Genomic DNA, 24,282 nt, shown 5'->3' on the forward strand with positions numbered 1-24,282 from the left:
CCTCAATACCCATCACCCACCCTCCCCTCCCTCCCACCCCCCATCAACCCTCAGTTTGTTCTCAGTTTTTAAGAGTCTCTTATGCTTTGACTCTCTCTCACTCTAACCTCTTTTTTTTTTTTTTCCTTCCCCTCCCGCATGGGTTTCTGTTAAGTTTCTCAGGATCCACCTAAGAGTGAAAACATATGGTATCTGTCTTTCTCTGTATGGCTTATTTCACTTAGCATCACACTCTCCAGTTCCATCCACGTTGCTACAAAGGGCCATATTTCGTTCTTTCTCATTGCCACGTAGTACTCCATTGTGTATATAAACCACAATTTCTTTATCCATTCATCAGTTGATGGACATTTAGGCTCTTTCCATAATTTGGGTATTGTTGGGAGTGCTGCTATAAACATTGGGGTACAAGTGCCCCTATACATCAGTACTTCTGTATCCCTTGGGTAAATTCCTAGCAGTGCTATTGCTGGGTCATAGGGTAGGTCTATTTTTAATTTTTTGAGGAACCTCCACACTGTTTTCCAGAGTGGCTGCACCAATTTGCATTCCCACCAACAGTGCAAGAGGGTTCCCATTTCTCCACATCCTCTCCAGCATCTATAGTCTCCTGATTTGTTCATTTTGGCCACTCTGACTGGCGTGAGGTGATACCTGAGTGTGGTTTCAAAATAGCAGTTTTAAGGAAATTTGATGAACTTGAAGATAACACGGAAAGATAATTCAACAAAACCAAGAAAACAATACATAAACAAAATGAGAATTTTAACAAAGAGATGGAAAATATAAAAAAGAACCAAGCAAATTCTGGAGCTGAAGAATATAATGAATGAAATGAAAAATGTAATGGAGATCATTAACAGAAAAGATTAGTCAGAAGAAAGAGTCTGTAAGAAATAAGACAACAATTTTGAGACTATCCAGTCAGAGGAGAACAAAGGAAAATGAATGAAAAAGAGTGAAGAAAGCCTATGTGATCCATAGAATATCATCAAAGGAACCAGTTTCTGAATCATTAGAGTTCCAGAAGGAGAAGAGAGGAAGAAGGGAACAGAAAACTTATGTAAAAAAATAATAGCTGAGAACATCCCAAGCCTGGGAAGAAATTGGATATTCAAGTTCACAAAGCTCATAGATCACCAAATAAAATCAACTTAGATCCCCTTCCGTACATATTACAATAAAACTATCAAAAATTAAAGACAAAGACTCTTAAAAGTAGGAAGAGAAAAATTAAAAGCTTGTACCTTACAAGGGGCCCCTATAAGGCTAATCCTTGGGTTTTTCAACAGGAACTTTGTTGGCCAGGAGACAGTGGGCTGATACATTCCAAGTGCTGGAAAAAAAAAAAAAAATCCCTGCCAACCTGTCTGGCACAGTTCTTCAGAAATGAAGGAGAGAGACTTTCCCAGACAAACAAAATCTGAGGGAATTTATCACCACTAGACCTGCCTTACTAGAAATGCTGCAAACAATTTTTCAAGGTGAAATGAAATGATGCTAATTAGTAGCATGAGAACATATGACAATTTACAACATACTGGCAAAGCTAAGTATGTAGTCAAATTTATAATACTCTAATACTATAATATGGTTAAGTGTGTTAAATGCTTAACTCTAATATAAAGGTTAATGGACAATAGTGTTAAAATAACTATATAGCTGTAATAATTTGTTAATGAGTATATAATGCAAAAGAGGTAATTTGTGACATTAAAAACATAGAAAGGGGCAATAAAAGGTTAGTGTTTTTGTATGCTAGTTTATGTATGTTTTGTAAAATACTCTGTTATAAGATGTTTTATGTTAGCCGCATGGCAACCACAAAGCAAAAACCTACAACAGAGTCACAAAAGATAAAAAGAAGGAAATCAAAAGTTACCACTATGGAAAATCATCAATTCGCAAAGGAAGGCAGCAAGAGAAGAAAGAAACAAGGGAACTACCAAACAGCCAGAAACAATAATATGGCATTACAAGTCCTCTCTATCAATAATTATTCAATGTAAATTGAATTCTCCAATCAAAAGAATAGAGTGGTTGGATGGGTAACAAAACAAGATGCAACTCTATGCTGCCTATGAAGAGACTCACTTCAGCTTTAATGACACACACAGACTAAAAGTGAAGAGATGGAAAAAGATATTCCATGCAATAGAAACCAAAAGAAATCAGGAGTAGCTGTACTTATATCAGACAAAATAGACTCTAAACCAAAAACGGTAACAAAAGAAAAGAAGGTCTTTATATAACGATAAAGGGGTCAGTTCATTAAGAAGATATAATAATTGTAAATACGTATGCACCTAACATCAGAGAATCTAATATATTAAGCAAATACTACAAGACATGAAGGGAGAAATAGACAATACAATAATAGTAGAACACTTCAGACAATACCAGAGGATTTCAGTACCCCACTTTCAACAATGGATTGGTCATCCAGACAGAAAATCAACAAAGAAAAGTTGGACTTGAACTACACTTTAGACCAAATGGTTTAACAGATGTAAAGAACATTCCATCCAATAGTTACAGAATATATGTTCTTCTCAAGCACACATGGAGCATTCTTCAGAATAGGTCATGTGAGAGGTCACAAGTCATAGCAAATTTAAGAAGATTGAAATCCTACCAAATATCTGTACTGACCCCAGTAATATGAAACTTGAAATCAATAACAGGAGGAAAGCTGGAAAATTCATAATAATGTGGAAATTAAATAACATGCTCCTCAACAAGCAATGAGTGAAAAAAGAAATCAACATGGAAATAAAAAAAATATCTTGAAACAAATAAAAATATTGAATGAAAATGGAAACACAACATACTAAAACCTATGAGATGCAGCAAAGGTAATTCTAAGAGGGAAATTTATAGATACAAATATCTACATTAAGGAAGATCTAAAATAACCTAACTTTACACCTTAAGGAACTAGAAAAAAGAAAACAAACTAAGCCCAAACTAAGCCCAAACAAAGATCAGAGCAGAAATAAATGAAATAGAGACCAGAAAAACAATAGAAAAGATCAATGAAATTAAAAGTTGTTTTTTTGAAAAGATAAACAAAAGTGACAAAACTTTAGTTAGACTGAGGAAAACAGAGAGACAAGTCAAAGTCAGAAATGAACCCCCAACTAATACCACAGAAATTCAAAGGTTTATGAGAGATTACTATGATTACATGCCAACACATTGGATAAATCTAGAAGAAATGGATAAATTTCTAGAAGGATACACCCTACCAAGACTGAATTGTGAAGAAATAGAAAATCTGAATAGACTAGAAACAAATGAGGAGATTGAATCTGTAATCAAAAACCAACCAAGAAAAGCCCAGGATCAGATGCTTTCACTGGTAAATTCTACATTAAAGAATTAACGCTACGCCTTCTCAAACTCTTCCAAAAAAAAATTAAGAGGAGAAAATACTTCAAAACTCATCTTAGGGGCGCCTGAATGGCTCAGTCCGTTAAGCATCCGACTTCAGCTCAGGTCATGGTCTTGCGGTTCATGAGTTTGAGTCCCACGTCGAGATCCTGTCAGGCTCTGTGCTGACAGCTCAGAGCCTGGAGCCTGCTTTGGATTATGTGTCTCCCTTTCTCTCTTCCCCTCCCCCACTCATGTTCTGTCTCTCTCTCAAAAGTAAATAAATATTAAAAAAAAAAAAAAAGACTCATTTTAGCCAGACCAACATTGCTCTGTTACCTAAGCCAGACAAAGATACTGCAAGATACCCAAAACCAAAATAACACTGTATGTTAATTGTACTGGAAAGAAAGAAAGAAAGAAAGAAAGAAAGAAAGAAAGAAAGAAAGAAAGAAAGAAAGAAAGAAAGAAAGAAGGGAGGGAGGGAGGGAGGGAGGAAGGAAGGAAGGAAGGAAGGAAGGAAGGAAGGAAGGAGGAAGGAAGAAAGGAAGGAAGGAAGGAAGAAAACTATAGGTCAATATTCCTAATATAGATACAAAATCTCTCAATAAGATACTGGCACACTGAATTCAAAAGCACATTTTAAGGATCCAATACCATTATCAAGGAGGAATTATAGGAATTATCCCAGGGATGCAAGAATGGTTCAACATATGCAAATGAGTAATTGTGGCACACCACTTTAATAGAATGAAGGATAAAAATCATATATGATCTTCTTAATACATACACCAAAAGCATTTGACAAAAATACAACATACTTTCATGATAAAAATTCTGAACAAATTGAGTATAGAGGAATATATACCTCAACATAATAAAGGCCATGTATGACAAGCCCACTGCTAACATCATATGCAGTGGTGAAAGATTGAAAGTTTTTCGTCTAAGATTAGGAACAAAGTAAAAGTTACCTCTTAGCACTCCTATTCAATATCATACTGGAAGTCCTAGCCAGGGCAACCAGGCAAGAAAAAGAAATAAAATCAGAAAGGAAGAAGTAAAATTGTCTTTGTTTGTAAATAATAGGATCATAAATATAAAAAAATACTAAAGACCCCACTGAAAAATTTGTCTTTCTCTGTCTGGCTTATTCCACTTCGCATAATGTCCTCCAGTTCATCCATGTTGTCACAAATGGCAAGATTACCTTCTGTTTTATGGATGAATAATATTCCATTGTAGATATTTATATACACATTTTCTTTATCCATTCGTCCATCAGTGGACATGTGGGTTTCTATATCTTGAGCAGTGTGAATAATTCTGGATTCAGCACAGGAGTGCTGATTTCATTTTCTTTGGATACGTACCCAGAAGTGCGATTGCTCAGTTATATGGCAGCTCTATTTTTAATTTTTAAAAGAACCTCCATACTGTTTTCTCTAATGTTAAACTATCAAATTTGTGGTCATTTGTTACAATAGCCTCAGGAAACTCAAATCAGGGAATCTAAACAGGATACTTTTATTTAAAAACAAACAACAAGGGTAATGAGATTCTGTGTTGGGCTGGTGGGAACAGAGAACAGGTGGCTATGAGAAACATCCATGAGAAAGGTAAAGGGGTAATAAAAATTAGCTAGAAAAATTCTGTGACATTGATGGAGATGAAGAACTCTTTTGGAAAGAAGATGGCTTGTTCTTCTGGCTTAGAAGTGACATCATAGTAGAAGGTGTTTGGATGTGTGACCCTCAGGGTACTAACTAAACACAGGTGGGTCCCATTCTGTACTGTTTGCTTGAGTTCTACTCTTTTATCTTCCTAGTTCCATCCTAGGATTATCCAGCTGTATCCAACTCTAAACAATGATGGTCTAAACAATGATGGTCTAAACAATGATGGTTCATCAGAATCAAATTCTGAATTCAGGCCAAAATGTATTTCAGTCTGTTTCCTGCCCCACAAAGTAACTATTTGGCCTCAATTATAAGAAATCTTTTTGATTCATTTTTCTTCCTCACATCTCTGTTTCAGATGCCTGCTCCCAGTTTATGAACCCTTGAGAGAAGGACTGTGTCTTTGCATCACTTGTGTTTGGCAAAGTCCTTGTATATAGAAGTTGAATGAGGGTTTGCTTTTCTGCCAAGTTTTTGATCCAATGTGTACCTTCCTCTGGGTCAGTTTTGTTTTATCCCATATTAACATCTGAAAAGTCCTCTGTTAATATAATATATATTAAGAGAGTTTCTATCTAAGGCCATATAATTTTATATAAAAAGTAGTGAGGGGAGCCCATCATTACCATAAAACATAAAACCTATAATCCAGCCTTACCTAATCTACAGAATAAAAAAGAAAGCCTTATGGAAATTGTATCCATAATTTCATAAAAGAAAAAAAATAAGGAATTGGAGTGAACTGGTAACAGTATTGTATCAGTGTCAATGCCCTGGGTTTCATTTTGTCCTTCAGTAACTACATGTCACCATTTGGGGAAGCTGGATAAAGGATCCACAGCCCTCTACAGTTTTTTTCAACTGCCTGTGAATCTGTCATTATTTCACAACAAAAAGCTAAGGAAAAAGAAACAGGAGAATCAGACTTAAGGATTTGCTGCTCTTGATAATGATTTGGGCTGAAATCTGAAAATCGAGGAGTTACCCAGGAAGTGGTGGGAGTGGGGAGAAAAGCCATAGGGAATGAGGGAGAGATTTCAGGTGGAGGAAGTGGCCTGTTCAAAGAGAGTTTGCAGTACAGAAAGGACTTTGAAGTTGGAGCTGGCTAAACAAGGCAGAGAGAGGCGTGAGGCATCCTGGTGGGGTAAGGATAATTGCCTGCTTTCCTCTAGGAGCCTTCCCTGACAAAATGAGTTAAGCCAGTTGATAGCCAACAAGTAGTAACTGTTCCAGAGCCTATGAAGGATGTTCACGTATTTTAACACCCTTGATCTTCCAAAGGATCCCACTTAGCTGCAATATGTTGGTGGGCACCTGGTTTACCCATGTACTCCAAGTCCTCTTTCATCACCTGGCACGTTGAAAATCCTCAACAAAAGTATTTGTGAAATGAAAAAAAGTTGTTGCTCTTAAAAATGATTAAACGAGATTTTCAGGGTGCAGTTTCTGCAACTGTAGTCCTTTGTCCCACTTGGAACTTCTAACACCAAGGTTAAAGACCTCTGCCCTTGGAGTCTGGAGAAATCAGAATAGCAAAGAGAAAAGCAGGAATGCTTCCAGATATGTGCAAAAGGCAAAGGTACATGATGAAATATTTTCACCTGGACTCTTTCAAAAGAGCCAGTTTTGGTCATAAGGAAAAGTGACCTTGGAGTTGGAAACTCAGTGTTTTCGCTTTCTCCACTGGGCAGCTCCACTGAAATGTTTTTCCTCCTAGCGATTGTCACTTAGTGTGGGGAGAAACATCTAGTTTCTCCAGTCAGAAAACGCTGGGCTTCTCTTTTGGCTGCCAGTTTGTTAACATGTATGATTCTTTGAGCAAGTTACTTATTTTCCCTAAGCCTTTATTTCCTCATTGGCAAATAAGGGATTTCAATAGCTACCTTCTTGGATTACTTGAGCACTAAATATTAAAAGTATTTAGGACAATACTCAATACATAGAATATAAGCAAATAATAATGTTGTTTGCCATTGCTTCATATTTTTCTCACTCTCCAGGGCTACCGATTCTCTTACATAAGAAAAGGAAATTTTGTTTTGTATTTATTCTTTTAACAAGTATCTTGAGTGCCTTCTGGACTAGATACTAGCAGCACAATAATAAGACAAAGAGCCCACAGTTTAGGAGACTAGAAATTAGGTTAGTAATATGTCTTAGTGCCGTGATTCAAGACTTCTTGGGGAATCAAGAAGAGAGCAATCACTTCTCCTGCGAGTGATTTGAGGATTAAAAAGCTTCCTGGAGAACTGAGTACCTACCTGTCAGGTGGATGGTAGGGCAAGGATGTGGATGCGGAGAACTGTGTAGAACAGCCCAGAAGGCTGAAATGTGAAGTGACTCAGGATGGTCAGCTTCCTGTGTTGTGCGTTGGGAGGAGTGGGTGGTGGCCAACACAGGGATGAGTCTGGGAAGTGAGGTAGGAACCAGACCTGAAAGGCCTGGTGTGACAGAACAGACTGATTTGTGGTCTCACTGTGGTTTATTTGAAATAGATTATTGAGACATGCCTTAATTTAGAGGGCCCACATTCCTACAATTGTGCAGTGAGATTTCATAAAATAAACCACATCTTACCTTTTTTATTTTCATTAGAAAGATGAAAATATATACCTTACAACTTCCACAAGTAAAGGAAGAAAAGAACGCACTTTACAAACCTATCTTGCATCTCTCAGTCACATAGGTAGCCTCCAAGAGAGCTTCTGTGGCCATAGCATTTCATTTTTTCAAGCATCAGGGAAACACAGCATCCTGGCGTCTTAGGCAGGAAATCACACTATTCTATCAGGAGGCAGGGCAGAGGAGGGTTTTTTTTTTTCCTTTTTAGTCAAAAGTTAGAGAAAACTAATTATCAAGGTCATAACTCCAATATTTCATTCCTAAAATCAAACCAGTATTGAAGTCGAGCCTTCCTTATTCAATCAGAATTTGAGTGTCACAATTTTTTTCCTTTCCAAAAGAGTTCATTGTCCTTCTTCAATTCTCTTATGCAAAACATGTCTATCAGTGTGGGCAATGACCCCACGACTCCAACCCTTTAGAGTTTAAATAGATGACTCACCTAGGATTTATCCATGGATTTCCTCCATTGCTTTGGGAAAGTGCCAGTTCCAGCCAAGCTAGGGCAGAGACTGTTTTATTTGAAAAACTGTAATGACTGTAATAATCTACCTCCCTAGACTTAAAAAAAAAAAAAGGTATAAAATTCTTTGGGATCAGACAGCCCATGTCTGGAACATGTGCATACAGATAAAACCTGGAGAGAAATATGTCAAAATGGAAGTTGTTGGGTTACAGTGAAAAAACACTTTTGATGATTTTCTCTGTGAGAACAAATATTTAAAAGGGTCTTTAAGAATGTTGGAGGCTTAATACAAAATACTGGATCTTTCACAATACCTAAGATTCATGAAAGTCTTTTGCATATACTTTAATTATGAAAGCAAAATTTTTGAATAGCTAAATTTTCTATTATGGGTTATTATTGGCTATTAATAGATGAAATTAAATTTCAAGTACATTTTAAATTCTCAAAATTTGTATTTATACCAGAAAGGTTACTTTGGCTAACAATTTTATCTATTAGCATTGCATATCAAGGCTAAGGTCACAAGTTAGCTAAGCAAATTCTCTGCACCAAAACTCCCATATATGTTGTTCATCTTTTATGTTTATATTTTACTCTGTATTTTAATCATTTACTTCTTTTTCACTTTTTTTTTTTTGCATACCTGAGGGCTGAGTCTCTGTCTTATTGTCCTATCTTTATTACTAGTTCCTTGAATATCCTAATTTGGATATACCATTCCTCTCCTGCTGAGACCTTGACTGATAAAAGACAGTTTTTATTATTGCAAAAAGAATCTACCATTCTTGACCAGTATAATGATTGCTTTCTAAAAATCTTCTCAATAGCTTCTGTAAGTCTAAATTCCTTTAGGAATTTAGCCTAACTTTTAGGCTCTTGGTGTGTAAAACTTCTTATGTACCCAGCCACATCCTTTTCTGTCTTTCACCTCAGCCAAATTAAGATCACACCTTCTTCCTTCCAGGGCTCCACTCTTCACCCCCATCTGTTCTTGCGTTACTTCTCTGCTCTTTGAACTTTGAGAATACTTTTCTTAGAAGTAGCTTCATGTGCAAGGCTAAAGTGAATATGAATATTACATTTTCAATGGGTATTGTGGGATGGGGGTGGAGAGGTAACACAGGTAAACAAAGCTAAATCACTTTTTTACGGCAGCACTTTTTGGTCTTTGATGTGCATTGTGACCCTCTGAGAGAGCAGAGGGTAAGCAGCATTTCTCAAACTTATTTGACCATGGGACTCTTGTTATCTAAGGGAACCTTGTTACCTACTAAGAACCTGCCGTCATTCCTCAGTTCACAGTTTGGAAAACTTTGCTGTAGGAGGATGCTTCTAACTCTATCCTGCTCTTCCTCCATAAATATGTATTGAATGAATGAACAAATATTGACACAATAGGTCAGAGCTCTAAGAGAAAGGAAGTGGAAGCAAGGGCTCTACACCCCCCTTTCTTTTAATCCCATGGTGTCTGTTGTATCAGGATCTTCTAAGATGGTGTGAGCTGGGAGGTGGCCAGCATTTCCTATAAGATCCAGTTTGAGGTACTGATTGATGGTACCTGGCTATGGATTCAGAGGTCTTCTTCAAGCTTTTATGCCTAGATTAATTGTAGGTGCAGTTTCTCCTCTGGGCTTTCTGCCTTAACCCTGAACTTGGTAGGGGTGGAAAAAGGAGTAAACAAGAAGGCAGAGAGTAGTATTTATCAGGTGCTTGCAATATGCCAAGTACTATATTTGGGTTATCTCCTTTCCCGGAGAAGCTCACAGTCTAGGAAGCTCACAGGAAGGAAAAGACATAAAAATAAGTATAATTAATGCAGTGTAACGTAACATACCACAAAACATAAGTGTGTATGAATGAAGAGCTTGCACCCTGTTTTCTTTAACATTGTCTCATTATTCTGCTATGTCAGCATCTATAATTATTGACATTTGACTCCCTATTTTATTGTGGAGTAAGCTTGAGACCAGACTGAAATAATGTCCACTTGTGTTCATGTCTTATGTAGAAAAATATACAGATTTTTAGAAGTAGACATATGGACTGGATGTTGCTAAGAGGGTAGAGTGGGAAATGAGCAGATAAGTTAGAGAAGTCTTTTTATCTAATATTTCACACCCCTTCTTCTACTGATCAACAAATACAAATATTGGCTAATTTGATTAATTTAGGGTCTTCTTCCTTTGCTTCTGCATTTTATTAGAGAAAATAGACTTAAAAATTAGGCAGCAAGTTCTAGAAAGATGGAGTAGATGTGTTTTTTCCTATTCATCCTGCTGAGTGTAGCTAGAAGCACTGAACATCAGATGTAAAGCAAACATAAGACTCTGAAAAAGGCAAACCAGTTAAGGACCTTTGAATCCAAAGAATGACACAGTGGTGAGTTACCCATTTTTCATTTTGTTTTGATTTGATTTGCTTTATTCTTGCCCTATATGTCCCAGGCTTGGAACTGAAGATGTGAAAAGCCAGAACTTCCAGTGTGCACAGACAAAGGGGAGCCCCAATGACAGCCTGCTCTCTCTAGCCAAAGGACCAGGAAAGGGACAGCCTAGCAAGACAGAAAATGTTTAGACAGTTGCTACTCTACTCTGGCCAAACAACATAGAAAAAAACTATGTTTTTCCAGACCCACATCTGAAAAGGCTAAAAGGGACTTTCAACCTCCACCCTGGCTTGGCTGTAACAAGGTACCCCAACCTCATTGCCTGTCCCCAGCCACTGTGGTGTCAGGCAAGACTAAGTAGGGAGCCAATTTTTCATCCTCACCTGATAGAAATGAAGCACTCTCTCTTCCCTTTCTCTCTGGGGTGGTGTCATTTCAAAGGGGCCCAGTGGAGGCTGAGGACTTTCACCACCACAGAGTGGTAATAAGTCCACCTGGCCATCCCCCACTCCGGCCCCCATCTTCCATGGTGCCAGGGGAGATCATATGGAGAACTCTGACAATGCACTTCGATAACAGTGGAGGCCTAGCAGGAAGCCAGTAATGAGTGCTCAGTAGTAACAAGGACCCCCTACCACATCAGGTGTGAATAGAGACCAAGTGGAGAACTTGGATTTTCTCCCACTTACAGCAACGAGACAGTAATGATACCCCTTTTTCTTTTGGAGAAATGTCTAAAAATCAAGGAAAACAAAGGCTTAAGATCTAGAATCTCATAACATAATATCTCAAATGTCCAAGTGCCAGTTGAATTACACTCAACAGACCAGGAACTGGGAACATGTCAAACTGAATGTGGGAAATTTCTGTACCTTCTACTTAATTCTACTGCTTAAAAAAAAAAAAAATAAAGACAAAAAGATAAAACTAAATATAAAGAAAAAATATTCAAACATCAATGGGAAAAGGACACATCATTATAGGGAAAAATTATTTAAATGATACTGGACCTCTCCTCAGAAACTATGGGGGCCAGAAGGAACTGACAACCTTTTTCAAATGCTGAAAGAAAAGCACCCTCAACCAGGAATCTCATATCCAGTGAAATTATCCTTTAGGAATAAAGGGAAAATGAAGACATTCTTAATTAAAGGAAAACTAAGGGAATTTGTCACTAGACCACCTACCTTAAAAGAAGGGCTAAAAGAAGTTCTCTAAACAGAAAAGAAATGATAAAAGATGGAACCTTGGAATATCAGGAAGGAAGAATGTGATAAGCAAAAATATTGCTAATACAATGACCTCTCTCCTATAGTGTTTTCTAAATATTTTTGATGATTGAAGCCAAAAATTATAAAAAAATTAACCCCACACCCTGGTGTGGTTTCAAATGTATGTATATAGAGGAAATGTATAAGAAAATCTGTTTATAAGGAGGAGAGGGTAAATGGCTGTAATGGAGATGAGACTTCTATATTTACTCAAGCAGGTAAAATGGCAGCAACAGTAATATTCAGAACCACACAAAATGGAAGTTCAAAAAATGTTCAGGGAACCCACAATCTCTTACAGAACACAGAAATGAAGGAAATGCTTCCCAATTCATTTTATGAAGCTAGAATTTCCTTGATACTAAAACCAAAGACAGACAGATAGAGGAAGGAAGGAAGGAAGGAAGGAAGGAAGGAAGGAAGGAAGGAAGGAAGGAAGAAGGGAGGGAGGGAGGGAGGGAGGGAGGGAGGGAAGGAAGGAAGGAAGGAAGGAAGGAAGGGAGGAAAAGAAAACTACAGACTAATATTCTTTATGAATTTAGACACAAAAGTACAATATATTACTACTGGGGAAGGTACAGGGGATCTCTCTGTGGTATTCTTACAACTGCATGTGAATCTGTAAGTATCTCAAAATAAAAGTTTATTTAGGGGAGCCTGGGTGGCTCAGTTGGTTAAGCGTCCGACTTCGGCTCAGGTCATGATCTCACACTCCGTGAGTTCAAGCCCCACATCGTGCTCTGTGCTGACAGCTCAGAGCCTAGAGCCTGCTTCACATTCTGTGTCTCCCTCTCTCTCTGCCCCTTCCCTGCTCATGCTCTGTCTCTCTCTGTCTCAAAAATAAATAAACATTTAAAAAAAATTTTTTAAAAATAAAATAAAAAGTTTAGTTAAAAAAAAAACAGAGCAAAGGAGTGGGTGAAGACAATCTTAGATTCCATCTGATGTTAGTAGAATTCCAAAATTGATTTATAGGTTATTACAAACCCAAGTTAGTTTTGCTCCAATAGATTTCTGAACATTTTACAACTCCCTTTAAGTGGTTGAAGGATGCCACAATTTTAGGGCTAGGAAATAGTACTGTGAGTAATTGAAAACTAATGTCAAATGCAAACTTGATGTTACTGTTCTTCTTTGTTATATTATTTATAGATACTTCAGTACTAGCACATGTCTTAATCTGTAGCAAAGTAAAGTGCAATCTTTTGAAAAGATATGGTTTTGGAATAACCTTAGGAGTAAGTCAACATAAATGACCTAAAGCATAGTGACCCTAACTCATGCTTATTCATTTCATCCCTAACCTTGGCACCCTGCAGCCATTCCTGTCTACCTAATCATTCCCATAATCCACACAGAGCACAAGAATTACATTAGGCAATGTGACCTTGGAACTCTCCAATGTGCCATTACTCTATGCTGACAGAAATGATATGACACTGTGATTCATAGCAAACCCTTGCCAACTGCTTCTCAACGGTTTGTCATGGTAGCTTTGTAAGTCTGCCCTGGTTGAAGAGGGTGTAAGGAAGTGTTATTTGGGAAAGAGATAGCTGAATCAGTACCACCCTCATCTTCATTATCATATGAATTCCAGTGTGCTGGACCAAATTGGTTAGATGAATTTTATAATGAACAAAAGAAGACTGAAATCAAAAGCAAATTATTTTGGGGGCGCCTGGGTGGCTCAGTCGGTTGAGCGTCCAACTTCGGCTCAGGTCATGATCTCACAGCTCATGAGATCGAGCCTTGCGTCGGGCTCTGTGCTGACAGCTCAGAGCCTGGAGCCTGCTTCTGCTTCTGTGTCTCCCTCTCTCTCTGCCCCTAACCCACTCACATTCTGTCTCTGTCTGTCTCAAAAATAAATAAACATTAAAAAAATTTAAAAAAAAGCAAATTATTTTTTAGGAGAAAGCTAGGTCAAAAGTGAGAGGGATTTTTGTTTTGGTTTTCAAGCAATGAAAAGGGGTTTTTTTTTGTTGGGTTTTTTTTTTTTTTTTGCTTTTTGTTTTTAATTCTGGAGAAAAGTATAATGTGGAGCATAGTTTAAAGAAAGTTAAAGAAGAAATCAATCTATAAACCCTGAGAAGAAGATGGAAAAGTTAGAGTTGAAAGGTACTGGTGGCAGAGAGTTTGGAAACAGAGTGCTGTTGAGAGTGACCATGTGCAAACACAGTAGTCGAAGATAGTATCTAGCTATTTTCAGAGCTGCAAGGTCAGGACTGTTAGCCACAAATACAGTGTGTGGGGGGGAAGCCACAAAGGATATTATTGTCAAGCTAGAGGTCAACTGGAGAAGGAACCAAGTCCATTGTATTCTCTTCAGGAAAAACTGTTGCAAATGAATTTATATTTAAAATAAAACATTATAATTTATTATTATATCATATAAATATTCCATACAGTCATATTAAATATATATTTTAAAATAATTTGGTACATGGCATTTGTTCTTCCCTTTGGCCCTTATAAGGAACTCTTTTTTGTAATCTTTTATGCTATAGCTTTAAAATATTGATCTATTCAATACACATTTAATGAGCCTTCTATTGCTGTGGAGACTAGAAATATAGATAGGCATGGCCTCTGCCTGGCAGTTGTCTTCCCCAGGGATACTGAATGGGCAGCTGGAGTCACATGGCCAGGGATGGAGTCCTAATACCATCGTGTCCTAGCCACGTGGAAAGTCATCTACTCTTTGGCAAACCATTTCTACACCTTTAAATTGAGAATAGCTTCTGATGTGCTTACCTTAAATGTGCTTCTTGTTTTGAGAATCGAATGGGATAATCTTAAGTGTGTGATGAACTCTGTTCTTTATAAAGCATGATATATTTTTGTATGATTTTTGTATTTGTTTATACTCAGTCCATTGTGGGGCAGTAACCATGCCCTATGTTCTTTATATCCTCACACCCTAGCACAGGGTCTGGCACATAGTAAGTGTGGGCAGCAAATGCTGGATATCTCAGTGAATAATATCTTTACTCGCATGGGTCTTACTACCGAGGTGACAATAAACAACAAGGATAAAAAATCTATACATTATATGGCATACTAGAAGTGATACATGCTGTGGGAATAAAAATCTGAGTAATGAGAACTCAGAGTCCTGAGGATATGAGATGCAGTTCTTAAAGGGGAGACCAGGCTTGATTCCACTTTATAGAAGGTGAGGGTTTTAGCCATGTGAATATTCGCGGGAAGAAAATTGGGGGCAGAGGGAAAGACCAGTTTCCTAGTTGGTGGAACTCTGCCTCTCTTGTTCAAGGAACATCAAATAAGCCGGGGTTTTCTGGGTGGAAGAAGGCAAGAAGAGGAACAGAAAGGGAGGTCAGAGAGGACATGGACAGAGTGAGCTATTGCAGGTGCGCCTCTGAGTGCACTGGGGGCCACTGCGGGGTAATGAGAAGATGTACCCTGATGTGGTCTGATTAGCTTCAAAAGAATCACTCTGGCTGCTACTTTGAGAGTGGATACAGGCAGACGAGGGGGAAATGACAGCAGCAGAGAGATTGTTAAGAGCTATTGTAGTAATTCAGGTGAGAGATGATAGTGCCTGCACCCCGGTGGTAGAACTGGAGAAAGAGAAGTGGTCAGATCTGGAAATATTTCGACAGTCTGCGTATGGGATGTGGAAGACAGAGGAGCCTGCATGATGACTCCACTGTTTTTGCTGAACAAATGGAAGGCTAGAACTGCCACATGAGAAGCCTGTTGGGGGGTGCAGCTTGGAGAGAGGACCAGGAGTCAAGGTTGGGCATATCAGACATCCCAGTAGAAATGTCAAAGATGCATTCATATGTCTCAGTCAGGAATTCAGGAGGGAGTTCTAGGCTAGAAGTAATAATTTAGAAATTGTTGGATACGAGTGGTACTTAAAGCCATGAGACTGGCTGAGATTACAGAAGGAGTGAGAAAAACAGAGGAAAAGTCCAAAGAGGGAGCCTTGGAGCACGCTGATGGTAGTTTAAAAGTTGCAAGAAAAGGAAGACAAAGGAGACTGAGAAAGAGTGATCAACGAAGCATTGGAAAATCCAAGATTTCCTCCAGGAATCCAAGTGAAGAAAGTGTATTATGGAAAAGAGAAAGATAAACTTGTCAATTGCTTAGATTTGTCAAGTAAGTTAGAGAGAACTGACCTTTGGATTTAGCAATATGGAGGTTATGAGTGACCCTTAATAGAACAGTTTTAGTGGTGTGAAAGTCAAACTCCTAATTAGAGTGGGCTTAAGGGAAAAGAGGAGGGCAGGAAATGGAAACAGTGATAGAAACAACTCTCTTAAGAAGTCTAGCTGCAAAGAGAAGGAGAGAAATGTGATGGTAGTTGGCAGAAGAAGTTGAGTCAAGAGAGGTTTTTTGTTTTTTTTTTTTTTTAAGATGGCAAAAATAACAGCCTCATGTGTGCCAAGAGGAATGATCCAGCTAGGATGGGGAAGTTGATGATGCTGGGAGGAAAAGCGTTCTTAGGAGGATGAGATCTAAAGTATAAAAATACAAACATAATAGGGGCATGGATAGTTCATTTAGAGAAACGGGTGGAAAGGCAGAGTGTTGGGTACATTCTGGTGAGTGAGCAAATGTCATGTCAGTGGCAGTTCCCTTCTGAACACTTTGATTCTATCTGTGAAGTAAGAAACAGAGTAAGTCAGCAGAAGGTAAAGATCGGGAAAGAATGATAGAGTTTTGAGGAAAGAAAAGGCATGAAAATTAGATAGTGGAAGAGAGAATGAAAAACTTTGTCCTTATGAATCTTTTTTAAAAATTTTTTTAATGTTTATTTATTTTTGAGAGAGAGACAGAGACAGAGTATGAGTGGGGGAGAGACAGAGGGAGAGGGAGACACAAAATCTGAAGTAGGCTCCAGGTTCTGAGCTGTCAGCACAGGGCCTGACGCGGGGCTAGAACCCACGGATTGCGAGATCATGACCTGAACTGAAATTGGATGCTTAACCGACTGAGCCGCCCAGGTGCCTCAACTTCTGGTTGATCAAAAAAAGAGACTCTTCATGGTTATGGTAGACTGGGTAAGAAGAAAAAGCATTCTGAGGGGAAAAATACGTAAGTAAATTCACTTCTATCACCTAATTCGAGCATATGCCATAGAATCAGTCAAGTTGTGGCAGGACTAATAGTAGACTTCAGTACTAATAAAAGGCACAGCATAAGGAAGAGACCGTGGAGAATCTTGCTACCTGATCAGGAAGAAGGCAGGCCATAAATGTTGACCATTTACTATGTTTTAGGCGTCATACTAGGTTTTTACCTTCTTAATTCACTTATTCCTCACAGTAACCTGGAAAAGGAGTTGTTTTTATCCTTATTTTCCCTATGAGGAAACTGAGGCCCAGAGAAGTGAGCAAAGTGTCCAAGGTCACACAGCTTACAAGATGTGAACCTCTGGGATTGAATCGCACTGGCTTCGAAGCCTTAATGATGCACTGCTCCCTGTTTTAGACACTTTCTTTTCAAAAGAGTGTGAAGAAATTAATCAGAAGGGACAGTTCCCATACAGGGGACTCAAGTAGGTGCTAGGTGCAGAGACAATTTAGTATAGGGAGAAGTCTAAGATCAGAGTAGGGAGAGGAGAGGCCACTGGAGACTGGATTCTCATACCCTGATGCAGCCTCAAGCAAGACTCAACCTCTGTAGCATCAATTTATTCTTGTTAAAAAAAAAATGCAGGTTTTTATCAGGTGGTCTCTGACAGCCCTTCCAGCCCTAAGGTTCTTTGTCTCTAAGTAGTAGAGGGCACCAACAGCTTTCCTCTTCTCTAGGGAGCGTCCTCTGGGCTCTGTGCCCCCAGCACCAGACCAGAGGACGCCTAAGTGGGAGGCGGGTCTGGAGCTTTCCCCGGCCCCTCGGTCGCCCTATGATTGTTGAGGGTCCGGAAACAACCCCCCCCCCTCCCGCGGGGGTGTAAACAGAAAACTGAGCACCGAGAGAGTATGACAGTCACTTTGGGGGGGCTTAGGTGCCCTGCCAGGCGAGCCTCTCCGAGCACCGAGCAACGGGAGCCCCAGGCTGGTCGCCGGCTTACCGGCAGCAGAAGGCGCGGTGGGGCTGGGGCTGGGGCTCGCCCGGGTGGGCGGGGGCCGCGCCGGGCGCCCCTCCCCCCCCCGCCTCCCGGCGACGAGGGAGGCACTCAGCGCCCCTCGCCCGCGCCTGGCCTGCTGAGGGAGCCGGGATTGGGGGGGGGGGGGGCGGCGGCGTTCTGCTCCCGCGGGTAGGGGGCCTGGCCCCGGCGGCGGCGGGAGGCGTCGCTGGGGCGCGGCCCGCGTAGGGGGCGGAGGCGAAGGTCCTGCGAGCAAAGTCCAGGCTCCGCCGCCGCAGCGCCCCACGCGCCCCGCGGCTCGGACAGAAAGAGCTCGAGGTTGGAGGTGAGTCAGGCCCCCGCGCTCAGGCCTGCGGCGGGAAACGCCGGCGGCCGTGCGCGTGAGACCCGGACAGCGGGGTCTCCGCCGGGCGCCCCTTGGCCCCGCGACCCTGCGCCCGGCTCATACCCCTCGGTTGCGAGCGGTGAGGAGCTGGGCCGGTGCCCCTGGACCTGAGGCTGTTGGTTTCTCCCCAGGTTGACATGGATGTTGAGGCGGGAAGGAACGGAAGCGTCCGGTGCCCCGGGAGAGAGGAGGACGACTTTGAACTGAGCAGTAGCAGGTACCTCGCCAGCGCGCCAATCGGCAGGGCCCAATTCGGCCTTGGAAAGGGGAGAAAGTCTGTTGATGCCTTTGTTTTGGAGGCTTCTCTGGAGGGTGTCTTCTAAGATTCCGACTTTCCTGAAGGAGTGGCACAGAAGCTCCTTTTGAACAGGCTTACAAGAAGAGAAGGCTAGCTTCAAAAGTGCCTCTTCCCCACTTGGTGCGGTGTGATTCGATGAATATCTGTGTTGTGTAACACTCCTTGCATCATAGAACTCAAAACTTTTATAAGTAACTTTCCTAAACATCTTCTGATTTTTCATGCTTATAGAGCATGAGATATCTGCTGTTGATGGCTGTGCTTTTTGAACAAGAGTAGTGAAGCAAACAAAAAACAAAAACAATAGCAATAACCACAACAAAAACCCTCCTCTCCCTGTTAATTCCTCTTCCTCCTTGGGTTATCTCCTCCCTCTGCCCCCAGCACCTCCTTGTTTGTATTTCTGCCTTTGGGGCAGTGAGGTGAGGAAGGGGTCCTTGAGCAGACTCATTCTTGGGTAAACTGAGCTTCCAGATCAGTGTTTGTTCAGATGCAAAGGAGACACCTCAGCGCTTCATTTGCTTGCTCCTCTTTCTCCGTGACTGGCTGTTTGGTATGCTGGGGCCCTTGTTAAGAGCATTTCACAGGCCTTAGTAGGGGTAGAAGCGACCAGTCAGTCAATGGTGTGTTGTCTTTGTTTCCTCTTTCAGTGTGGGAATAGTGAATCATTTTCGCCTTTAGCCTCAAATAGTTTCTGAGGCTGTTATGGGAGTTCATGCCAGGCCACCCAAAACTAATTGACCTGTGTCATCAAGTAATCACCCAGAGGGACAAATTTATCAGGTTCTGTAGTGAGTCCTCAAGCTGCAAGGGGCCTGATTATCCAAATGAAAATACCCTATCTGATGTTTAAACTAAAGAATTATTTTAGTCTGTTAACATCTTCATACAGTGATATTGCTCCACTCCTTCTAAGTACTGTGGTATTCATTCATAGAAAATTTAGTTTGCCAATTAGAATTAGGAACCAGATAGATGGTATTATTTCTATAGGGAAAAAAATGTGGTTTTCGTAAGCTGGCAATTTAGGCTGGGATTGACTGTGAATCCATAAATAGATGGCATTTTTATGAAGGCTATATTTATGTATTGCACCCGTTGAACATTTGATGAGTGTACAAAGGAGCTATCACTGCAAAAGACGCAGTAATCCCCCAGAACCCACAGGAGGTCTCAGAAGTGAAGTTCGCAGCCTTGTATTGCAAACATGAGAAAACAGTTCAGAAGAGAAATAGAGAAAGTTAATATTAGTTAAGACTGTAAGATTGTGAAAGTAAATGTTGAGACTAATTTTTATTTAAAAAAGCAGACCAGGGGCGCCTGGGTGGCTCAGTCGGTTGAGCATCCAACTTTGGCTCAGGTCACGATCTCATGGTCTGTGAGCCCGAGCCCCGCATCAGGCTCTGTGCTGACAGCTCAGAGCCTGTAGCCTGCTTCGGATTCTGTCTCCCTCTCTCTCTACCCCTACCCCATTCATGCTCTGTCTCTCTCTCTCTCTGTCAAAAATAAATAAAACATTAAAAAACAATTAAAAATAAAAAAAATAAAAAAGCAGACCAAAGCTTATTCGTTCAAAGGAAGTCAAGCACACATTAGTTATTTAGGGCAAGTGGCAAGTTAGTCATATGATAGTTCCAGTCATGCTGCTATATTGCCTATGGCACCTTCTTCAGAACATATTTAGTGTCAGATGTCTGTCTTTTGATTTTAATATATGTTCCAAATAATTTGGGATCAAGTCTTCTGAGCAAAACTTTATCACCTACCTAAACTAAACAGTTAACAAATTAAGCTAAATAAGTGCATTTAAGGGCGCCTGGGTGGCTCAGTCGGTTGGGTGTCTGACTTCGGCTCAGGTCATGATCTCACGGTCCGTGAGTTCGAGAACCGTGTTGGGCTCTGGGCTGATGGCTCAGAGCCTGGAGCCTGCTTTCGATTCTGTGTCTCCCTCTCTCTCTGCCCCTCCCCCGTTCATGCTCTGTCTCTCTCTGTCTCAAAAATAAATAAACGTTAAAAAAAATTTAAATAAGTGCATTTAGGTAAAAAAAAAAAAATCTCTACCCCCATGGAGTTTACATTATTATATGGACGACAGACATAATAATACTTGTGCAAACTAAATAAGCTACAGCAAATGTTAGAAGATAATAAATGCTATGGAAAATATTAATCAAGGCTAAAGAAATCGGGAGTGCACAGAAAAAGTCAGTTGCAATTTTTAATAGGGTGGTTAAGATAGGTGTTATTGGGAAGGCAGTATTTGAGGAAAGACTTGAAAGACACGAGAAGAGAGAGCTATATGGATGTGTGAGGGGACAGCATTCCCGGCAGAGGGAACTGACAATATAAAGACCTACTACAGGACCATGTTTGGTATGTTCACAGAACAACGACAGCAAAGAGGCCAGGGTGGCTTGAAGCAAAGCAAACAGGAGTAGGGAAAATATGGTCAGAGAGGTAACAAGGAAACAGATCATATAGGAACCAAAATCTCATGTAAGAATTTTGGCTTTTACTCTGAGATAAATGGAAACCATTATAGGCTTTTGAGCAAAAGAGTAACATATGACTTGAGTTTGTAAATGATTAGTGTGGATTCTGTGTTGAGGGTAGTCTGAAGTTGGTATAATTGAAAGTAGAGAGACTAAGCAGGAGTTTTCCTGGGCTACTGGGATAGTAATAAAAGTGGTGAGTAGTGGTTGAATTCTAGATTTATTTTGAAAGTAGAGCCAACAGGATGTCCCGACATCACTCCTTACAGTCTTTCAGAAGAGTAGACTTTACTATTTTTAGATCAGTACATATTTTAAGCAACAGAAGAATTTAATTATTTGGCAGATTTTAACCTCTGTGTTTTCTTTCTGTGTGTGGCCTCTGCAAGGCAGGTGGCCATTTCTCATTAATCCAGATATCCTTGTGGTACCTTGGACAGTTACCTTTGCACTTGATTGCCTTGCAGTGTTTGTTAAACTGGATAATGATGACAATGTGTGGATATCACTGTTTTATATTTGGAAATATTAGAATATTTGAATGTGATAATGACTCAAGTTTATAGTCAATTGACTGTAAAACATTTGGTAACAGATTTAAATTCAAACAATTATATTTTTTTACAGCAACCCAGACACGAAAAAAAAGGAGAGCGTGAACTTGATTGGACCATTAACCTTGGTAAGCTGTGAAATATTAAGTATGAATAATTCTTGTCTTCATTCAGATTTGGTGTCTTGAATCAGTAGTTATGGAGCCAGTAGTTTAAGATTGTCTTAGGTTGGCTTCTTACAATCAACAGATCACATTCTCAACATAGATGATAAAAGAGGTAGGGATAGGCTGGCTATGAAACAGAGCAGAGCCACGACTTGTGTTCATAGCACCTCACAAACTCACCAATTTCTAGAAAACGCATCTATGTATCTGTTTCACACACACTTACACACCCACCACTGCCACCACACACACCCACCAAATTTTGGTTAAATAAGATTGCATATATGGGGCGCCTGGGTGGCTCAGTCGGTTAAGCGTCCGACTTCGGCTCAGGTCATGATCTCACGGTCCGTGGGTTCGAGCCCCGCGTCGGGCTCTGTGCTGACGGCTCAGAGCCTGGAGCCTGTTTCAGATTCTGTGTCTCCCTCTTTCTCTGACCCTCCCCTGTTCATGCTCTGTCTCGGTCTCAAAAATAAATAAATGTTAAAAAAATTTTTTTTAAAAAAAGATTGCATATGAAGAAAGTGATTGTTAACTACAGAAATTTAGAAATAATTAAGAAATCTCTGTTTACATTTGGCCTCCCAGAAAATTGATTAAATGTGGAGTAATTATTAGAGATTCTGATTATGTTTAACACAATTCTCAGTGCTTTTCTGCTGGTACAAGGCAAGCCAGTATATTTTTGGAAGAAGTCTAATCAGTTTTTCATTTGTAATATGTCTCAGAGAGGTGGCCCAAGGAAGTGTTTGCCTGCCTTGAGTAAATATGATGGGTTTCAAACTATGACAGCCATTATTCCATAGCAAAGAAGTTGGTATTAAGTGGCATGTCAGCTGAAATCTCCAATTTAGTAAGTAAATGAATGAAAAGACACCAAAACGTCTTCAGTCCCAAATGTTGTTGCACATTTCTCATGTCACCGCAAAGCCCCATTCTCCTCACCCTGATTCTTGTAATATTTTTGTTTAAAGGTGTCTGTTTTTTTTTTTAATTCAGTGCTTTAGAGAATAAGTTGTTTGTAAAACGAAGTCTAGTTTTAATGCACATGTTTTAAATCTGCCTCCTACAGGAAGTAAAACACCACAAATCTGGAGGTAGAAATTTAGAACATTTAATTTGACCTTAAAAGTTAAAATTTAGACTGAGTTGAAATATAATCTTTTCTGCCTCTGAATACATATTTATCCTGAAAGAGGTTCAGGACAACTGTTAGACATTGGAAAAAACTGTTTCCAACAAGAATTAGCAATTAATTGTTTTATTGAAAATCACTTAAAACAAATCTAAGTTTACTTAGGATGTTGCTGTGAAATTCTTATAATTTTAAATTTAAGCTTAGAGACAATGAAATTTTATTTAAGTAGTATGAAAAGTATTTAAAATGATCCTCAATTTCATATAAATGTTCACTAAAGAGAACATTACATGACAGCCCAATCCTGTACTTATAACTGGCCAGGAGACCCAAGTGCTGTATCTCCATTCCCTGGGAGTCACTAAAATGAACCTTAGGGACACTAGTCCCCATTGTAGCAATTTTAGGGAAACTTCACCATTTGCTCTTAACTTTACCTGCTCCCTTTGTTCTTTGCCAAGCTCTCCCTGGCACTGAACCTTTGACTCTTTCGGTACTCTTGCTTGCCCTGCGTGTTTGATGATGGAATTTGGCCTCCCCATACTGAACTTCTGGAACTCTGTGAGAACAGTTTGCACACCCCTCCTCCCCACCAAGTGTGTGTGACCTCACATTGCCCTGGCCTGTTGACCCTGTCTGACTCTGCGTCAGCTCTCCAAGACCCCACTCTGCCAAGCCTGACTCATCACTCATTCTCCTGATGACTGTGCCTCATCCCCAAAAGGGGGTGGGGTGATGGAAATGGGTAGAGAGAACAGATGAAGAAGGTGGTTGAAGGGAGATGCAAGGGATGGAGGGGAAGGTAGAGAAATGGAAATATAAGAGAAGAAGGATGTAACCTAGAAGGCAGAGAAAGAAAGAAGAAAACAGAGAGAACCATAGAGCAGTCAATCAAAAATGGGAAGAAAAAGTGAGATTGGAGCTAAAAAGACAGTAAGGACAAAGTCTTTGGAGTATTAGGACATTGATTGGCTGGTTAGTTCTTGAGTGTTGTGCATGTCACTGTGACAACTGGTATCACCCTTCTAAGTGATAGTACTAAGTACACTATGCATTGATAGTCTTAAGTCCAGGAGGGTTGGTGTGGTCCAAGTCTTTTATACCTCTTTCTAATAACATGTCCCACACTGCACACTTCAGGACTTCTACTCATGGGGTTATCTGAGCACTCCATGCAGCTTGCTAGGCACCTTGCTATTCTAGGCCTAAATACCCTCCACTTCATCTGTACTCCCCAGTTCTTCAGCGAATTCTCCCTTATCCTTCCAGATTCTACTGTGAGCATCATCTCTTTAAGCACGACTTCTCCAAATTACACATATAGGCACTCCATAATGTTTGTTTCACTTCACTTCTGAGCTTCCTTTTAAAAGCCAACAAACTTCTTAAAGGAA

At 40.1% G+C, this 24,282-nt stretch overlaps 1 protein-coding gene across 6 annotated transcripts in view; it reads left to right on the forward strand.

Moving 5' to 3' along the window:
- The first annotated feature begins 18,029 nt into the window (after positions 1–18,029).
- The window catches only part of LOC106987580 (phosphatidylcholine translocator ABCB4), a 70,181-nt gene continuing 63,928 nt past the window's right edge, over positions 18,030–24,282 (forward strand). For 2 of the 6 annotated variants that reach the window (XM_053218515.1, XM_053218517.1), the window contains exons 1-3: positions 18,030–18,179; positions 18,371–18,456; positions 21,657–21,711. In XM_053218515.1, the coding sequence (XP_053074490.1) occupies positions 18,377–18,456; positions 21,657–21,711 (135 nt within the window). In that variant the 5' untranslated portion in view covers positions 18,030–18,179; positions 18,371–18,376. Of the gene's footprint in view, positions 18,180–18,370; positions 18,457–21,656; positions 21,712–24,282 lie in introns of those variants that run through there. The other 4 variants (XM_053218513.1, XM_053218518.1, XM_053218516.1 and 1 more) reach the window with 3 other exon arrangements.

This window comes from Acinonyx jubatus, chromosome A2 (assembly GCF_027475565.1).
Source record: "Acinonyx jubatus isolate Ajub_Pintada_27869175 chromosome A2, VMU_Ajub_asm_v1.0, whole genome shotgun sequence".
Taxonomy (NCBI): Eukaryota; Metazoa; Chordata; class Mammalia; order Carnivora; family Felidae; genus Acinonyx; species Acinonyx jubatus.